This window comes from Lepidochelys kempii, chromosome 1, assembly GCF_965140285.1.
Source record: "Lepidochelys kempii isolate rLepKem1 chromosome 1, rLepKem1.hap1, whole genome shotgun sequence".
Taxonomy (NCBI): domain Eukaryota; kingdom Metazoa; phylum Chordata; order Testudines; family Cheloniidae; genus Lepidochelys; species Lepidochelys kempii.
Window position 1 is genome coordinate 10,229,040 of NC_136380.1, and position 20,426 is coordinate 10,249,465.

General features: G+C 54.2%; 1 protein-coding gene across 2 annotated transcripts in view; it reads left to right on the forward strand.

Annotated features, from left to right (window-relative positions):
* The window catches only part of PDE2A (phosphodiesterase 2A), a 366,524-nt gene that overhangs the window by 233,422 nt on the left and 112,676 nt on the right, over positions 1-20,426 (forward strand). For both annotated transcript variants that reach the window (XM_073333785.2, XM_073333795.2), the window contains one exon: positions 3,973-4,062. In XM_073333785.2, the coding sequence (XP_073189886.1) occupies positions 3,973-4,062 (90 nt within the window). The remainder of the gene's footprint in view (positions 1-3,972; positions 4,063-20,426) is intronic.

Consider the following 20,426-nt stretch of genomic DNA (forward strand, 5'->3'; position numbering starts at 1 on the left):
CCCCTGCAGTTTCGGTTCAGGATTAATGCAGCAACTGCCAGAGCGGAGCAGACTTCTGAGCCACCGGGCCTGGTGTCCTCTCTCCAGGTGCAGGACAGACGGGCTAATGGATAAGGCACCGAACTGGGACTCGGGTGACTCTCCGCTCCACCCCATTTCAGGGAGGGCTTAGCCAGGATCAGTGGAAGTTGGTGTCTGATTGTCACAGTGACGTACGCTCCCAGAACTTTAAAGTCCCCCTATCCCGTTGAGGCAGCGTGCTTGGGGGGGTGTTCCCATCCCCTTTGAGGGTCCTTTATGGTCTCAGGCTCCCAGCTCTGCCTGCTGTGTGCCACGGCTGACACAAAACCAGGCTCTGCACCCTCCCCCTCGGTGCCCCCCCTCTTCGGTGTTGGGGGTGAGGAGAGGAAGCGTGGCGGGGTGGAAGGGAGCTGGTCAAGACACATGGTGCTCCTCAGCTAGGCTGCTCTAAGTTCCACCTGGGCTGTTTCGGGGCCCCAGCCAGCCCTCCTTGGCTCTGTGCAGTGCGGTCATGGTGTCGCTGGGGACTGGACCTCCACAGCAGTGCCAAGAGGCCTTAGCATCCTTGGGAATGGTGCCCACGGAGCCTGCAACGTGCATTGTGCTCTGGCCCACCTGACAAGGACGCGTGGTGTTCTTTTAGGAGCACAGCTGAAGAGGCCTGTGGAGGAGTTTCCGTTTCCCTTGGCCAGGCTCAATGACTACGTTAAGTACTGTTAAGCACGCATCGCGAAGAGGGGCCCCATGGCACAGCCGGCTCTCAGCGCCTTGCACAGCCCACAGCAAACACGTTCCCCTCGGATGCAGCGCTCCAGGAGGGGGCGGCCTCCGGAAGGGTCTCCCCAGCCCTGATCTGGGTTGTTCTCCGGCCTGCCACCGCCCCGCTGCGCCGATCCCGCCATGCAGAGCATTACCAATCGCTGCATGTTTCTGTCTGGGCCTTTGGGCCCAGCCCTGAGCAAAGGGTGGTGTCTGCGATGCAATGCCCCAGCAATGGCCCCAAGAAGCAGCTGCCCCTACTATGACCCCCTCCTTCTCTGCGGGCAGGGGGTTTAGCTGGCTGGCTAAGCTGCCCTGGCTAATGCATCGGGGGAGGAGGTGTGGACCCAAGGTCCTGCTGCCTGGCCTCCTGGAGGGTGTGGGAAGTAGGGGGTGCCTGGTGCCCGCTCGGTCTTACATGCCCTGGCCCATGGTGGGAGGGAGCTGGGGGCATGCATGGCGTGTTTGTAACAATCCCTGCATGTGTGTGCCGCCGACGGGAGAATTCCCAGCCACAGCGCGCCAAGCACTTTCCAGAGGCGGGCCAGCTTCATTCTCCCCCGTTACGAATGGGGAAACTGAGGCACGGCACCTGAGCGAGCTGCCCAAGGTCGCATGGAGGGCCCATGGCTGGGACTTGCACAGATGGCTGAGTCTGTTAGCCTCTGTGCTGTATACGGCCTGCCCCAGCTCTTCACTACACTAGTGTATATCAGGAGTAACTCCATTGGGTAACGCAGGTCTCAAGTCAGTACAGGTGGGGGTCACAAGAAGGCTCGCCAGCTCACAGCGGGAGGGGATGGATCCATCGCTTTAAAATTGAACTGGATGTGGCAGAGTCCCGGGGGACTTTGGTACCATTTGCTTTCAGCTCTGGTTTGTTCCCACCCGGAGTTCCTAGACTGATGATCGGAACCTGCTCTCTGATGCTGAAGTAAATCAGGAGTAGCCCCATTGGTGGGGTGCAGCCACGCCGGTGGGAGAGGAGGTCCTGGCCCTGGGGGGAGCACAGCAGGTGCTGGGGAATGGCAGGAGACAGTCCCCTAGAGCTGTAGAAACGTAGGGCTGGAAGGGACCTCGAGAGACCCCCTAGCCCTCGCATAGCTCTCCCATTAGAGACGGGCCTGGATCCAAGCTTAGAGGGGGAGTCTGGATCCAGGTCTGAAGCTGGTGGCTCAGGCCTGCTGCAGAGACAAGCCACACGGATGTGTCATGCGAAGGCTCCCTGGACACGCAGCGTCTGCTGTGCCAGACGAGACCCAGCTAGCCCCACGCTGGACGGTCTGACAGCCTGGTCCCCAGTGCAGCTGAGGGAGGTGACTTTCCCCAGCTCCTGGGCGCACCCAAGCAATTCGACCACCCTGTAAGGCTGGTCTTTCTGTGCCTCAGAATGGAGGTGCTTACTGAGAAGCAGGATTAGCTCAGGAGACCTGGGTTCAATGCCCAGCTCCGACACCGATTCACTTTGCAGCCTCAGGTGCGTCGCAGCCCCGCTCTGTGCCCAGTTTCCCCATTGAGGCAGTGCTGTGAGATCCTGGGGTGAGAGGTGCCGTGTGGATAACATTGCCTCAGCTTGCTCCTCTGTAGAGGTTAGGATCAGCCTTTAGCTCAGCTGTTTCATAACCAAGTAGCACACTGGCTCTTTGCATTCTGGGCTTGGCAGGCACCACGTTTGCTAACAGGTTCTGAGTAGGCCACGTTCGTCGCCTGGGAGAACTCTACTGCTGTCACGGGAGCTACCCTGGGTGGGGGGGATTCAGCCCAGTGCGTGTGGGGGCGGATTTCCAGTTAAATTAGAATCCACTTGCTCCAGCCTCTCCGGAAAGCGGCCCAGTTCACGTGGTAGATTCCAGGCTGTGTCACACCCCTGTCCGACCCCAGGAGGGCTTCGGGGCAGCTGACAGGCGTGCCTCATCGCCCCCAGATGCTAACCAGAAAGGCAGGCAGGCAGCGCGCGTGTCCTGTCCTGGGAGACCTTTCGAAGGTCAGGAGGGAAGGCGCGGAGCTTCTCACACTGGCTGCAGCTGCCCTGCAAGCGTGGAGGACGGACGCGGAGGGGATGAATCAGGCAGTAAATGGTGACTGGCAAATGCCCAGTGGCGGAGCTGCCTTGGAACTGCACGTGCCCGGCCTTGACAGGAGTGAGGAAGAGGAGACCCCAGGGGCAGGGAAAGAGCCGGAGCTCAGCGAAGTTGATGGGAATCTTTTCGTTGGTTTAGCTGGCTCCCAGTGAAGGGCAGGTTGGGAGCCTTATGGTTAAGGTGACCCTGGCCATGGACCCGACAGTGGAACCGGACCCAGTTCTGGGCTTCAGTTCTAACAGGACAACAATATGGCTCCTGTTGCGATAGGCGCTGAGCCTCTTTAAACATGGAAATAATCAGCTCGCTGCTTTCTCAGCCTGTAGAAGAAATGGCTGGATTAGCTGACAGAGTTTTAAATGTGTGTGTGAGAGAGAGAGAAGAACTCACTGAAGATCTAAGAAATAATAATAATACCCAGCTCCTATCTAGCACTTTTAATCTGTAGATCTCAAAGCACTTTACAGAGGGCATCAATGCCATTATCGTCATTTTACAGTTGGGGAAACTGAGGCATGGAGAGGCAAAATGATTTGCCCAAAAGTCACCCAGCAGGTCAGTGGTAAAGCCAGGAATAGAACCCAGGTCTCCTGAGTCCCCAGCCAGTGCATTACCTACTAGGCAACACTGCCTCCCTTGTGAGTTTTGTCTTTAGCTCTGAGCACAGAGAGTCCTTTAACTGATTTTGTCTCTTGTGGCAATGAGTTCCACAGCCTAGGTCTGGCTCCGCTGAAAATTCTGTCTCCCCCGTGTTGGTCTAGAGGTTCAATCTAAATGGAAGTCTGAGATCAGATGGGGAGAAGCAACCAGCGTTAGCCCTCATATTGTGCTTTATAATCCCCACCAGTATAACTAGAAAGAATGTAATCGTGGCACAATGTGCTGCCTGGGGTCTAGATTCATAGATTTTAAGGTCAGAAGGGGCCATTGTGATAATCCTGCCTAGCGCAGGCCAGAGACCCTCACCTAGCAATTCCTGCTCATGAGCTGTCTGTCTTGGGGGTTTCTGCAGTGCCCATTACCATGGTATCAGAGCCATGCCTGCTGCAGGCAGCTGCCCATTAGAAGCCTGACCTTTCCATTGACACATGGGTTTTCTCTTCTTTCCCAGGATGCCTTACTGAGTCTGGGCTCCGTGATCGACATCACCTGCCTCCGGGATGTCATCAAAGATGCCATTACGTCCGTGCTCCCCAAAGTGGTACGTAGAGGAGGATTCCGGCTGGGGGGATGGGGGTCTGTGGCTCTGTTTGCTTTGGGCTCTCAAAGTGCAGCGAAGATCACCCGCTCCTCCTTCTGAAACAAGGGCAGCAACTTATTGAGTTAAACTGTCCTGGGTGCAACGTCCTTAGCTGTGCGGTTTAAGGACGATACAGGCAGAGTTTCCTCCTCACACTGGGATCTGGAGCTTGCTGAATGCGGCAAAGGCTCCTGGTGCCATGGTGTGAACATGCTGGCTGGGACCCTGGCTTTGGCTAGGTTTTCATCTCCACTGTGCTACTGACTCCACCTGAGGCCTTGGGCAAGGCACTTGATTGCCCTTCGCCTCAGTTTTCCTCTCTGTATAACCGCATTAACAAAACCTGACCAGACGAAGCCCCACCAAATATACCACAGGCAGTAATCCTCTGCGCCCGGGGAGGGCCAGGTCAGATCACCTGTGAGGCCTCGCTGATGTTTAACCTACACCTGAGCCCTTGGATCGGGAATCACAGGGGAGACAGGGGCTGGCCGGACAGGAAATCATGAGTTGTGTGCTCTCTGCCCGCGCCCCATTGCAGGACACCGGCAATGTCTGAGGTTTTGCGAGTGATCTGAGGGGGGCAGCCTGGGGCTCCAGGATTTCACATTCTGCACATGGAGTGGGGGCGGGAGGGGTGGGCCCACATGCAGAGAGCCAGCCCCAAGCCTCGGCATTGCTTACGCTGGACTTCAGTGGGAGCTAAGCCGTGCTCGGGCTGGCCCTGGTGTCCTGTCCCCCAAGGCAAGGATCAGTCCACGTCTTTATTCCTGACAAGCCATGGAGCCAGGATCCGATCCCGGTGCCTTTCTGCTGGGGCCTGGAGGAGCTCGCTGCATCGGTCACTGTCTCCTTCGCTGCTCGGGAGGTCCCTGCGTGCTCGGTGGGTAGCGAATCCCCATGCTCCGGCTGTCGCTGTGTGTTGGGGCAGCAGGGGTTGTTCCAGAATAAGAAAACTCCAGGGACAATCGAACATGGGGGGCGTGGGAAATACGGGCACTGGAGAGAGCCCCGCTGCATCTCCGGGTGCCGGCTGTTAGCTTCCGGGGTCCTGGTTCCCCACTGCGTTGCTCCTCCTCCAAAAGGGGGTGCCACCCTACAAGGGGACTTCACAGTCCCCTCAGGCCTGCTCTGCGTTGCAAAGTCAACGCCCCGATCTGTCTCTGGCCGACGTAAGCGCCCTGTTACAGCGCCACAGTGAGATCCCCTCCCCGAGCAAGCTCCTGAGGTGGACGCAGCACATGTCAGCGCCCGGGGTCAACCCCGCAGTGGCTGTCCCGCCAAGCCCCAGTCCCAGCCTGTAAACTGTGCTGTCTGGGGTCACAGAGACCAAAAGCTCCCCAGCCCCGCAACTCTGCGTACATTTGAGATGTCTTTTCCAGACTGCCCACCTTGGCAAGCACATCTCCCTCATTGTGTGCAACTGGCCAGCCCACCGCACCGGCTCCACACACATGCCTGCCTGGCGTGGGCAGAAGATCTTGGATCTCCTGGGCCCATGGGGGGTAGTGCAGTAGCGCCTAGAGGCTCCCAACATGATCCAGGCTTCATTGTGCTCGGTGCTGTACGTACACACAGTGGGAGACAGCCCCTGCTCGAAAAACTTACAATATAGACAGACAAGGCTGGTGGGAAGCAGCCGGGAGATGATTTGCTCACAGTCATGCAGCAGAGACGGGGCTAGAACCCAGCTCTCCTGACTCCCAGGGTAATGCCCTCGCCATCAGACCCCTTTCCCCTTCTGCAGTGCGGCCAATGCTCAGAGGCCTTCTAGACCTTGGGAAAGGTCAGTTTGGAGCCTGCTGGCCAGTTTCTGCCCCCAGCTCTGGTGTTAGCTGAGCCTGCCACCCCCTTTACTGGCCTGTCTCTTTGCCAGCTGGTGGGTACAAAGCGCATGGGCCCGCTTCGGTCCTCTTTGTCGTTTTGAACCTGAAATCATTCTTGGGCTGCCGTTGGCTAATTGCAGTCTCCCGTGCGCTCGCCCGAGAGCGTAGCGGGCAACAATGCAAAGTCCCCTCCGCTCCCAGGGGCTCTTGTGTTCCTAATCTCCCGGCATCATAGCATTAGCGCGGGGGATAATATCTGTGTGTTCTCCCTCTCCGCCGATTGTCTATTCGTGCTTGTAGTCGCTGCGGATTCTCCTCTAGCAGGAGTGGGTGGCATATCCTGGTAGGGGAGAGTGCTGCTCTCCGAGGGCAGCAGTTAATGCGCAGCGAGCTGGGGCTGCTGCAATTCTTCAGCCTGGATGGCTCCCCATCCCCGTGAAGAGACTGGAGAATCCTGTGCCCAGCTGTAGTGCGAGTCACGCTGAAGGCCCAGGTAATGGAGCAAAAGAAAGCCATCTCTGCGCAGAGAGGGATTGACCCAGAATGCTGCGGCCATCACCATGAGTTCCACAGAATGCAGCGGGGCTCTCTCCACGTGGCATCGCCAGGCTGTTTTCCTGCATACGCGGCTGTTTATACCTAGCACTTCACAGGGCTGGGGGAGCATTATAATCCCATTCTCCATCAGGGGAAACTGAGGCACGGGGTATGTGTGTCTTGCTCAAGGTCACTGTCAAGGTTCCTTCCCCACTCTGAACTCTGGGGTACAGATGTGGGGACCTGCATGCAAGACCCCCTAAGCTTATTTTTACCAGCTTAGGTTAAAAACTTTCCCAAGGCACAAATTCCTGTCCTTGTCCTTGAACAGTATGCTGCCACCACCAAGTGATTTAGACAAAGAATCAGGGAAAGGACTACTTGGAGTTCCTGTTCCCCCAAAATATCCCCCCAAGCCCTTACACCCCCTTTCCTGGGGAGGCTTGAGAATAATATCCTAGACAATTGGTTACAAAATGAACACAGACCCAAATCCCTGGATCTTTGGACACTGAAAAAAAATCAATCAGTTCTTAAAAGAAGAATTTTATTAAAAAAAAAAAAAGAAAAGGTAAAAATCCCCTCTGTAAAATCAGGTTGGAAGATAACTTTACAGGGTAACAAAAGATGTACAAAACACAGAGGAACCCCCTCGAGCCTTAGTTTCAAAGTTCCAACAAAACAGGGATAAACCTCGCTCCAGCAAAGAGAAAATTTACACGTTGAGAAAACAAAGATAAACTAATACACCTTGCCTGGCTGTACTTACAGTTTCTGTAATACGAGAGACTGGTTCAGAATGGTTAGAATCATAGAATATCAGGGTTGGAAGGGACCTCAGGAGGTCATCTCGCCCACCCCCTGCTCAAAGCAGGACCAATCCCCAACTAAATCATCCCAGCCAGAGCTTTGTCAAGCCTGACCTTAAAAACCTCTAAGGAAGGAGATTCCATCACCTCCCTAGGTAACCCATCCAGTGTTTCACCGCCCTCCTAGTAAGAACGTTTTCCCTAATATACAACCTAAACCTCCCCCACTGCAACTTGAGACCATTACTCCTCGTTCTGTCATCAGCTACCACTGAGAACAGTCTAGATCCATCCTCTTTGAAACCCCCTTTCAGGTAGTTGAAAGCAGCTATCAAATCCCCCCTCATTCTTCTCTTCTGCAGACTAAATAATCCCAGTTCCCTCAGCCTTTCCTCATAAGTCATGTGTTCCAGTCCCCTGATCATTTTTGTTGCCCTCTGCTGGACTCTTTCCAATTTTTCCACATCCTTCTTGTAGTGGTTTGGAGGACATGGATTGATGTCAGGTCCCTCTTAGTCCCAAGAGCTAAAGAACACAGAAACAAAGAACCCAAAACAAAGCCTCTCCCCTCCCCTCAGATTTGAAAGTATCTTTTGTCCCCATTGGTTCCTTTGGTCAGGTGCCAACCAGGTTATTTGAGCTTCTTAACCCCTTACAGGTAAGGAGGAATTCTAGGCTACCCTTCTGGTTCTGACAGTCACACCGCAGGGAACAGAGCAGGCCTGCACAACTCGTAAAGCGGCGAGGGCCATATTACTCCAAAGAAAACAGCTGAGTGCCAGCCCCCCCCCCCCCGGCCCCGTGGAAACACCCCCCAACCCTACCCCAGCACTGCCGGGCCCCACAGAAACACTTCCCCCCAGCGCTGCCCAGCCCCAAGGAAACACACCCTCCTTCCCCACCACCCAGGGCCAGTGCAACTTCCACCTTGCACCCCCTCCCCCAGAGCCCTGCAGCAGCGCCCCCCCCCCCACACCCTGAGGCGCTCCCCCCATGCAGCTCTCTGCCCCTTCCCCTTTGGCCTGGGGAGCCATGCGGCAGCTCCTCACCCCAGCTCATCTCCGCTCTGCCTCCTCCCCGAGCATGCCGCAGGTGCTCCACTTCTCCCGCCTCCCAGGCTTGCGGCACCAATCAGCTGTTTGGCGCTGCAAGCCTGGGAGGGAGAGAAGCAGAGCGGGGTGGTGCTCGGGGAGGAGGCGGAGCAGAGGTGAGCTGGGGCGGGGAGCGGTTCCCCTTGTCCCACCTTGCCCCACCCCGCCGCTTGCCTACTCATCCCTCGTGGGCTGTCTGTTGTGCAGGCCTGGAATAGAGTATGGCTCTTCTGAGCCTCAGGCCAGCTTCAGCCACAAGACTGGCCACCCTCTAAGCATTTAAGCTGTCCACTCTTTTGACACAGACCATCAAACATCTTTTGATGATGACCGGGTGGGGCTGGATTTGAGCCAGTGACATTGTGGTCTCACGCCTCTTTCTTCCAGCTCAGCAGCTGCCCAGGTTGCAAACCCACCCTCCCAGCACAGTTAATGCACCTCCCAGCAAGGGGATGGGGAAGTGATTCCCCGGCTAGCAGGCCAGCCCCACCCCAGGCTGTTGGTCGAATTAGAGGGCCCATGCCCTAGTGGAGTCCAGGTGCTTCTGAATTCTGGGCCAGATCCTGAGCAGGTGTCGATCGGCATCGCTCTGCCAGAGTCGGCGCAGAGCTACCCTGCTTGACGCCCGCCGAATGGGAAGCCGTGCAATCCCATGCCTTCCGGGTAAGGTGCCGCAGAGCTGGTTCTAAAGCTTTCAAGGGCAGAGTCAGGTCCTGTCTTTGGAGGTGGAACCCCTGTGTCCTTTGCATGGGGCTGCCAGATTTACTCCTGCACAGTGTAGATGCTCAGGCATTCCAGTGATAGCGAGGAACAGAACACTCCCTAAGATCCTGCTCGTGTTTGCACCAGTGTGAATGCGGGGTGACCGCTGACAGCAGCGGTGGGACACCTGGTTTAAACCAGTGTCTCTAAGAATCAGATTGGGCCCTGCACGCCTCGCCTGAGTAAAGCAAGCGCCACTCCGGCCATCTCTGCTTTATCTGTCAGAGCTGAGGGTAGCAGGAAGGCTGGATTCAGCAGCACAAAGGCGGTGGAATCAGGCTGGTGTGATGGAAGATGTTCTTTTCATGGCTCTGCTGCGATGTAAGCCATGGAATCTGTTTTCACACAATACAATTATTCCAGGGAACTGTTAGCAAGGGGCTTGTGTAGGGTTTTTTTTTTTTTTTAATTAGTTCTTTTCAGTTGCCTGGTATTTGAGTTCACATTACTCCTTTGTTAACCAGAGCTCCCTTTATTGCTGCGATAAATGCAGCTCATTCTCAGGCGCCTTGCTGCATAGAAAATGAGGGATAATTGCCAGTGTTTTTTTTAATCAAATAAAGGGGGATGTATTTATGCCAGACCCTCTTAACACTGGCTCCGTGGCTTGTTTGCATAACTCGGGTGCTTTAATATGCTTGTAAAGTGAGTGTATCATCTTGGCACACGTTGAGCATAATAACCTACTACCACTGTTGGAATATACAGGCGCTCCTTTAGCTCAAGTGATAGAGGTCTGTGCTTTGGTGCTGGTGGTCCCAAATTCAAGCCCTCAAAACCTATGGTTGAGATTGGCACAAGTGCACTTTGCTTGTGAAGAAGTAAGATGAGAGCTTGGTGACCTGTTCCTGGCACACAGCCTATCAGATGGACAGAGCCCTTTCCTCCCAGGAGCTAGCCTTAAACAGCCTCCGGGATGGCTGCTGAGCACTTCCAACAAAGGAAAACTTCCCAGGCCATCTCGCTGCCTCAGTTTCCCTGTCTAAACCAGCCCTGCTCTCCCTCCCTGCACAGCTGTGAGGCTGAATTACTGTTTGTAAAGGCTTTGTGATCCGGATTCCCAGTCCCATACCCTATCCACGAGGCCACGCTGCCTCTCAGTGCCAACAGGGAATTAGCCAGAGGAGACATTACTGTATTTCTTCACTGGTCCACGCAGTGGGCTAGACCTCACTGAGTAACCACGTTATCTTATTGCTTAGCCTCTGACCTTTCTCCCTCCCTCCCACCATCTTACCCCCTTTTCCCGCCATGCCTGCCTTGAGGCCGTGTGCCATGCATTGGGAGGCACCTACCATGCTCTGGGGCTCTGAAAGACATGCTTGTCCTTGTGCCGTAGTCCCTGATCCATCCTGGAGCCAGGCTGGTTTCAGTTGCCCACATCATTGATTGGCCACTGGCTGTGGGTGTGGCCGGTCATTGGAATTTGGCAGGAGACCAGCTGAAGATGATGAAGGTGGGGAGGGTGATGCCCATCCATCCCCTAACTCTACAGCTGACTCCTGTCTGCCCACAGGGGCTGGCTAGTAAAACTCCCTCCCATGTGCGGTGCAGTGGCCGTGGCTCACTGAACACTCCTGGGTTACAAATCTGGCATGGCTCGGATGTGATACGAGAGGCAATGAAGGAGTTTACTTCCTGGCGGGCAGTCTGGCCACTGTGTCCTGGTGGCTTCACCAACCCAGCACCTGTAGAGCTGAAATCAGTTGGAGCTGCAGCCAGGGGCTGGGCACCTCTTCGGATCCGGCCCCAAGTTCAGTCTCTGCTAAGCTTTGTTGGGGTTAATGCTCCGTGTGCCCTCCCTGCCCACTGCTTTCTCTCTAGTGAGCGGTGCTGTGGTGACAGCCCGGGAGGCTGATGCCCTCTGCATATCCCTGGGACAGATGGGCCCGCCTTTGGGGGTGAGCGGGTAGCTCAGCTGAGACCCAACAACTTGTCTCATGAAAGCCACCATGGAGCCAGCAGCTGGTAACAACTTCCAGTCCCTCTTATTTGTATTGTAAAAGCACCTGGAGGTGCTGACTGAGATCAGGGCCCTATTGCGCCAGGTGCTGCGGAGTCAGAGACAGTCCCTGGCCCAGAGAACTTGCGGTCTGACTAGACAAGACAGCGGATGGGAGAAAGGATGTATTTCTGGTAGAACTGCCCTTCCGAGCCAGATTGGAAGGGATGAGCTAGCAGAGATAGGACCTGTAACCAAGCGCAGACTAGTGAGTTTATCCAAGAGGAAGCTAAGAGGTGACTTGGTTACAGTATCTAAGTCCTTTCTGATGAGATTTCTGATAGTCGCTGGCTCTTTAACCTCGCAGACAAAGACGCAGCAAGATACAATGGCTGGAAGGGGCAGCTAGAAAAATTTGGCCTGGAAATAAGGTGCAATTTGTATAACAGTGACGGGAATTAGCCCTTGGGGTAACTAGAGGTGCAGTGGTGTCTCCATCGTGAGAAGTTGTTACATCAAGACTGGCCGTCTTTCTCAGAGATCTTCTCCAACTCCACCAGAAGTCACGGGCTTGGTGCAGAGTTTATTGGGTGAGGTTCTGTGACCTGTGGCATGAAGGAGCTCAGATTCGCTTATCATACCAGTCGTGTCTGGGGGAGCATCGCTGAATCTTTCAGTCTTTGCAGCTCTCCACTCCCCCCACCCTCCATCCCTCTTTTATTAAAAGCCAATTAGGCAATCTTGATATTAGTTAATTACCGATGGCTTTACAAGAAGCCACAGCTAGTGAAGAACCGATCTGACTTGCTAGGAAACCATTCTTTGTGTCTGCAAACGGACTGAAGAGAATACCATTTTGATCTCACTGTGTAATTTAATTATTCAGACAGGTCTGTTTTGTGCGTGGTGGGAGGGAAGGGGCACATGCTTTGTGGAAAGAAGAAACCAAACCAACACAGTGCTCAGACCAACACTGTTTCATTTTAACCACTTTGGTCCTGCCTCCCGGAGTTGGTGCTTCTGGAAGAATGCACCTCCCTGTGGAAGGGCCGTCTCTCAGCTGGAGAGAGGCAGTGTGGTCTAGCATAGAGGGTAATGAGCGGGGAGTTAGAAGAGCGCTAGTTTTCCATTTTAGGGCTTTATCCTTTACTGTAATGGCTGAGTGCCTTCTCCAGGTAATACTGAGCCAGTAGCAAAGTCCCCTGAGTACTTCATAGCTTCCAAGGCCAGAAGGGACTGTTGTGATCAATCTGACCACCTGTGTAACACAGGCTAGAGAGCTGCCCCAGAAGCGTTCCCAGGGCAGAACTTTTAGAGAAACAGCCAGTCTTGATTTCAAAACTGTCCATGATGGAGAATCCACCACGGGCCTTGGGAAACTGTTCCAGTGGCTAATTACTCTCACCGTTGAAAATGTCCGCCTTATTTCCAGTCAGAATTTGTCTCGCTTCTGCTTCCAGCCATTGGGTCGTGTCAGACTTTTCTCTGCTAGATTGAACAGCCCCCCTCCTTCCTTAGAGGTTTTTAAGGTCAGGCTTGACAAAGCCCTGGCTGGGATGATTTAACTGGGAATTGGTCCTGCTTCGAGCAGGGGGTTGGACTAGATGACCTTCAGGGGTCCCTTCCAACCCTGATATTCTATGATTCTATTATTTGTTCCCCAGGTCGGTATTTATCGACTAATCACATCACCCTGTAACCTTCTCTTTGTGACGCTAAATAGACTCAGCTCCTTGAGTCTATCGCTATAAGGCACGTTTTCTAATCTAATCATTCTCGTGGATCTTCTTTAAACCTCTCCAATTTATCAACATCCTCCTTGAATTGGGGGCACCAGAAGTGGACACAGGATTCCAGCAGTGGTCACACCAGGGCCAAACCCAGAGGTCAAATAATCTCTACTACTTGAGATTCTCCTATTTATGCATCCCAGGGTCGCATTCGCTCTTTTGGCCACAGCGTCACACTGGGCGCTCCTGTTCAGCTGATTATCCACCACGACCCCCCAGTCTTTGTCAGAGTCACTGCTTCCCAGGATAGAGTCCCCCATCCAGTAAGTATGGCCTGCGTGCTTTGTTCCCAGATGTCAACATTTAGCTGCATCAAAACACAGATTGTTTTCTCGCCCTCAGCTTACCAAGTGCTCCAAATCACTCCCCCATTTTTGTGTCATCCGCAGATTTTATCAGTGATGATTTTATGTTTTCTTCCTGGCCATTGATAAAAATGTGAAATAGTGTAGGGCCAAGACCCGATCCCTGCGGGATCCCCTGGGAAACTCACCCGTTCGATAATGATTCCCCAATTACAGTTACATTTTGAAACCTATCAGTTCGCCAGTTTTTATTCCATGCAGTACAAGATACGTACGTAGAAATGTACCCAAGATAGATCTAGGGCCCAGCCAAACCCCCAGAACTGAGAAGTTTGGATCTGGATCCAGACACTGACACTTGGACACACCACCATTCCTTCTCCTCCTTCCCATTGAGAAGATAACCCAAGCCATGAATTGTAATGCAGTTGGGAGCTCTCAGGCTACCTGTGCGTCACCTTTGGGTCTTTCTCCACAGCCTTTCAGGGTCTCTTGGCAATGGCCTGCTGTGGCTATGTCATCCCTCGACAGAGCCGGGCACCTCAACCCTTCTTTTCTAATGAGATGGGGAAGCAACGAGAGAGGGGCCTCAGTCACTCGAGGAGTCAAGCCTGCAGCTCTTCACCTTCCAACTGGAGTCCCAGCCACGTCATCAGTGACTGAGATGTACCAGATATTTGGTAGCCCCTGCGTGATCTTAGTCTGGTTTCAGGTGCCCATATCCACACAGGCAGTAACTGGCCCTCTTGTGCCCATCCTCAGCAGAAAGGCCAAAGAAGGACTTTATGGGCCATGGACACTGAATGCTCTTCTAACAAGGGTGTTCTTGTTAAAACACAGATACAGATGTAGTATGAAATCTTGTGTGTGTGTGTATGTGTGTAAACACAATTGCCCCCTGCTGGATGGAATCAGAGCTTCCCATCTGTGTGTCATAGGCCCTACACTGCTGTGGTGGGGATTCTCTTTTCACTCCAGGGGCAAGAGCCTGGCCTTTTGGAGCAGGAGAGGGCTGAGTTCCAGCCCTGGACCTGGTGTTCAGAATTGCCGTGGGGCACAGGACAGTGATGTCCTAGGTGGGAATACGTTCTTAAAGGGGTCAAAGTGAGTGGAATTCTACAGCTATCCCCAGTCTACAGGTGGGGAAACTAAGGCACGGAGCAGCTGAGAGAATGATTAAGCCTACTGAAGTTAATGGAAAGACTCCTTTTGATTTCAGTGGGCTTTGGATTAGGCCCTAAATGTCGCACAGCAGGTCTTTGGCAGGGGTTGGAATTGAGCTCTTGTCTCCAGAGCCTAGTGCCTTAACCACAAGACCTACCCCCCACCCTTCCTCCGTCCCATCATCACTGCCACCGCTGCTCCTTCGCCCCATGGCTGGCGGCCTGTCGCTTTCTTCTGGGTCAGGGTGGTTCAAGGCACTTGCTTTGCCACTGTCTCTTCCCCTGGAGGGAGGCGATCGCTTCCCCATAATGAGCTTGATTGAGCATGAAATCGGGTGGCAGCCCGTGTCCGCCCCCAAATAAATTAATAGTTAGACAAACCGTGACAAGGCAACAGCCAGCTCTGCTGTCAGCTCGGTCTGCCGCGATCAGGGGAATTCAGAGAGACCAGCCCCACCTGGGCTAGCCGCCGCACTGCAAAGAGCACCTCTTCCGCACCAGAGAGCCCTGGGCTGCCCTTGCTGAAATATGCATTTCCCAGGTACCCCCAAGCGTCGGCAAGAGTCCCAGCCCCCCACTGCACCACAGCCCCTCTGCACCCCACTGCAGCACCAGATGTGGCCCGGGAGTATCCCAGGCCAGACTAGGGTGGTGCTGAATTGCTCTCGGGGTGGGAGCTGCCCCCTGTGATCCCGACCGGGAGAGTAGCTGGGGCAGGCGGAGGTGCCATCTCTCCTTAAACTCAGGCTCAGCGTTCTGGAATTTCGAAGGCCTCCCTGGAGCCTGTGGGTTTGCGGGGCGTTTCTGGCCAGGGCGTTCGCGCAGCCGGCTTGGCCCCCGCCGAAGGCAGTGAGTGTACCGTTGTCTGCGTGTGGCTCCTCGCACGTGCTAACGTCGCCTGGCCTAGACAAGATCCCGGCCCAGGGAACTTCCGTTTGCTGATGATCAGCGTCAGCTCCCCACCCCTGCTCAGTTATATCTCCTTGCTCCTGGCCATCCCCTCCTACCCAACCTCTCTTCTCAGAGGTTTGCTGGCGCTCACAGGCAAATCTGCTCTTCCCCCTCCCGCCGGCCAAATTAACTATGGCTCCGTTATTGACATTACTCATGGGCTGCAAGTGAGCAATTGCTGAGTCGTCTGCCTGGGCCCTCGGCTGAACATAGCACTTGCCTGGCAGGAATGAGGCAGACGAATCCAGCCTATCAGATAAGCAGCGGCTGATGCAGGGCAAAACGGTATTGTTCCTCTAATGTTTCCGCGGCATCATAACATTAAATTACTCAGTGGCAGTGCTATGCATTATCTCTTACATGAGCCGGAGCTAATGGGATTTCATTGCACCCAGCTGCCCGGAATTAGCCTTTCCTCCTTGTCGCTGGTTTCCTGTAGAGACCCTGGACTTGGGTGACGGGTGACCCCTGCCCCCGTGCTGCCGGGAAGGATGATGGAACATGTGCAATGAGCCAGGGACGCTCCTCCGAGCCAGGGAGAGACAAGCCCTGGCCACCCAAGGCATTGTGGCACTCGCTGAATGGGGCAGGAGGTTGCTCCAGGTCGTTTCCTGGCAGGCTGAGGGTCCGCCCTCAGAATGAGCCCCAATTCCAGTCTCGTACCCCTGCCCGTCGCCCACGGCCCTCCGCTGGTCCCGTGCCAGCTGTAGAGTGGTGTTGGGGGGGGGCGGGGGGCACTCTGTGTCTCTGCACTGGCCCTGCCCGCTTCCGGACACCACGGTCTCGGTGCTAATGCCTTCTTCCCTCACAGGGCCGGCCGGGGAAGCCCCCATCCAAAGGGTGCCCGCTCAGCATGCGGGGGCGACGGATGAGGCAAGGCCAGACTGGATCCTCAGTCACTGCAGCGTGCAGGAGGGGGATTGATGCGTCCTCTCACTGCCCTGCTGCCATCGCCACCAGGGCACCTCCAACGGCTGGGTAGCCCCGTCCCTAATTCAGCACTGCCCAGTCACTCTGTACTGGAGGAATTGGAAGATTTCTGCCCATCTCTCTCCTCAGTGGCCTTGGGTACACCGCACCAGGCTGCTGGGCCAGGAGCAAAACCGCCCAGACTGCTTGCTGCAGTTGAGAGATTAGCACTCGGGGTAGCTCTGAGCATGGCGCACGAGTGGCTTAATTCACTTAGCCTTAATAAAGAGCTTTCATACAGGTGGGCGCAGGCAGACAGGGCGTGTTTGCTCTGAGGAGGGGGACCTGAAACATTCCTCCACCCCCAGTACACAGCAGAGAGGCTGGGCCTGAAACAGATTGGACAGCTGGGAAATTGAGGCACACAGGGAGTTGAGCCTAGGTCCTCAGGTAGCATCCTAACCCCTGGGCCATGCTTCCCATTCACGCTGGCTGCCTGTGTCTGTACAGTAGAGGTGACTCGTAGTCACCATCAAGCTGGGCTGGCTCTGAAGGGTAGAGGGTCTGACCCTGCTCCGTTATGCCCGTGGGAATTGGGAGGAACTCTGCTCATGCAGGTGAACTTCAGGGCCGTGACTCCTGATTTATGCCACTCCGAGTGAGAGCAGATTCAGGCCCAGTGGTGTAAAATGGGGGGTGGGATCAGAGCCACGCTGGCCTTCTTTGATGTCTAATGTCCCACCAGCCTTCTCCAAAGAAGGAGCCGTTAACAATCATTTAATCAACCACCCCCACCCCACCCTTATCAAGCAAGGGCCTGCTGGAGGCTCGTCCCCCGCGCTATACCTCCGTGCTTCAGCACCATGAATGAAACGTTGCTGGACAGCATCTCTCAGCCATAAGCGCTGCCCTGGGTCTGTCAAAAGCTTGTGCTTCATTTCCTTGAAATGCAGCTTGTCATCTCTCCCCGGGCTGGAGGATCCATTGCCCTGAGCATAGGCTCTGCCAGGAAATCACGTCCCTGGGTAGAACTCTCTGGCCTCAGCATGAAGATTCCCTCTTTACTTTGAAGACCGGAGGGGGCAAAAGAGGAGATTTGATCTGTCAGATTTGCTGTTCCCCAGTAAATCGGAGCAACTCTCGTTTGCTAAGCTGTCACCAGTTCGTGTCTGGCGGAGATGACTGTCAGCGGCTGTGAGTTTCGGTGTTTCCATCAGTGCCGCTTTGCAGCGATTACTCCTTCGTGTTCTCGGCTCAGACGGGCCTGGCGGTGAGATCTCGCTCTGCGACAGGGGAGAATGGCTGCTAGAATGGGCCTCATTTCATAGAATCATAGAATCATAGAATATCAGGGTTGGAAGGGACCCCTGAAGGTCATCTAGTCCAACCCCCTGCTCCAAGCAGGACCAATTCCCAGTTAAATCATCCCAGCCAGGGCTTTGTCAAGCCTGACCTTAAAAACCTCTAAGGAAGGAGATTCTACCACCTCCCTAGGTAACGCATTCCAGTGTTTCACCACCCTCTTAGTGAAAAAGTTTTTCCTAATATCCAATCTAAACCTCCCCCACTGCAACTTGAGACCATTACTCCTCGTTCTGTCATCTGCTACCATTGAGAACAGTCTAGAGCCATCCTCTTTGGAACCCCCTTTCAGGTAGTTGAAAGCAGCTATCAAATCCCCCCTCATTCTTCTCTTCTGCAGGCTAAACAATCCCAGCTCCCTCAGCCTCTCCTCATAAGTCATGTGTTCCAGACCCCTAATCATTTTTGTTGCCCTTCGCTGGACTCTCTCCAATTTATCCACATCCTTCTTGTAGTGTGGGGCCCAAAACTGGACACAGTACTCCAGATGAGGCCTCACCAATGTCGAATAGAGGGGAACGATCACGTCCCTCGATCTGCTCACTATGCCCCTACTTATACATCCCAAAATGCCATTGGCCTTCTTGGCAACAAGGGCACATTGCTGACTCATATCCAGCTTCTCGTCCACTGTCACCCCTAGGTCCTTTTCCGCAGAACTGCTGCCTAGCCATTCGGTCCCTAGTCTGTAGCGGTGCATTGGATTCTTCCATCCTAAGTGCAGGACCCTGCATTTATCCTTATTGAACCTCATCAGATTTCTTTTGGCCCAATCCTCCAATTTGTCTAGGTCCTTCTGTATCCTATCCCTCCCCTCCAGCGTATCTACCACTCCTCCCAGTTTAGTATCATCCGCAAATTTGCTGAGAGTGCAATCCACACCATCCTCCAGATCATTTATGAAGATATTGAACAAAACCAGCCCCAGGACCGACCCTTGGGGCACTCCACTTGATACCAGCTGCCAACTAGACATGGAGCCATTGATCACTACCCGTTGAGCCCGACAATCTAGCCAGCTTTCTACCCACCTTATAGTGCATTCATCCAGCCCATACTTCCTTAACTTGCTGACAAGAATACTGTGGGAGACCGTGTCAAAAGCTCCCTCCCTGCACCATTTCCCAGTTACACTGGAGTTCTTCTTCCCCGGCCAGCCAGCGTGCCGTGAAGACTCCTACTTCCTCAGGCAGGGAAATGGCCAGGTGAAGGTCTGAAACCCACCGGGGGGGATTTGTCACAGCAAGAAAGCCGCTGCTCCTGCAGCTTAAAACGGAGTTAGCCTCAAACTGCCAGGAGCGTGTTTGATATTGCGGGGAGGTGCTTGGGCAACAGGCATTAATTAGCTGGGTTCTCCTCCCTGCCGGCTGTGCAGATCGCAGCCCCAGTGCATCCAGCCGGCAGCCAGAGACCGACGTCTGCAGGTGGAGAAGGGGAGCTGAGGCAACAGCGGAAGGCAGAGGTCTTGTAGGCAGCGTGGATCTCCGATAGCATATGGTCTGCTCAACTCGTTTTCTTGAACTCAGTGGGGCTGCTTCTGTGGCCTGGAGCCCCTGAGGCTTTTCAGAGCTGGGGTCAAGTCCCTGCCCTGCCCTAGACGCCAGTGGTTTTGGGGCAGGTCGCTCAGGGACAGGTTTTTAACGGTGTTTAGGCACCTGAAATGCAGGTTGGCACCCAGCGAGCTTTTCCAAAGTACTTAAAACACCTCAGTTTCCCATCTGTACAGCAGCCCTGCCGCACAGGGCTGTGTGAGGGTAAATCCATTACAGACCAAGCTAAATGGGCCATATAAGCACCATCGATAGTGTCAAGCCGTCTGGAAGTGACTCACCAGCATGACCACCACGCTCAGGGCAGGCTGTTAAGAACCAGGCACAATCCCCAGATTGGCTGAGTTCTGTACTTAACCTTCACCGCCGAGTTACCAAGTGTAAACTCCTCTGGCGCTTAACATGGAGTCACAGGCAGTCCCCTAGGGTGCCCCAGTCTGTCTCGCCACCCAGGTGAGCCTCCCTTGTGATAGATGGTCCCTTACACCAAGGATCACAGGAATATTCAGGTTATTCCCTGTCCCAGCAGACCAGTCACTTACTCCAGGTCAATTGCACATTCTATCTCACACCAAAGCAAGTGCTTGTAGCCAATCTTATGATATTTATTATCTCATAAATCCTAATGATTTATTAACTAGGAAAAGGAAAGAAGAGTTATTTACAAGGTTAAAACAGGAAAAGACACACACATACGGGAGATGCAGTCTTAAATTTCAAAAGGTAATAGAAGCTTCTATAATAAGCAAGCTCTATATGTCCTTTAGGGCTAACCCAGGCTAAGCACTGGGAATCTTTTGCTTATGCCTAGTAATCTTGGCCCCCCAGAGTCCAAGCAGCATAAAGATCCAGTTCTGCCCTGTTCGCGGCTTTGATATCCTTCCCCCAGTTGGAGCTGCAATGTTTGCCGATGGGAGGCGTTCACTTGCAAGACTTATCTTCCCTGGCGTAGGGAAAGAGTAAACAACAACAGCCTTGTGTCCTCTTTAATGGCCCACTTTAGTCCGTCTGGCATCTGTGGGCCTTCCTTGTCGGGCAGGACATGAGCCCTTCTGTTGAGACCACACATCCCACTCGTTCGCGTCTCTCTCCTGCCTGGTGATTGACCCAGTCCCAGAGCCGTACAATGCAGATTTGCAGCATGGGATGCGGATGTTATACGTGAGATTAACGCCGACGGCCACTCGCGAGCGTTCGATAACACTCTTATCACTCTGGTACCCAGTTAGCAATGCCAGCCCGCAGCTGAGCCGGCCTGAGTCCAGCTCGGTATATGTCAGCGCCCTGGGCCTGGGCTGCCAGCATCACAGAGAGCTATCGGGGCTGTG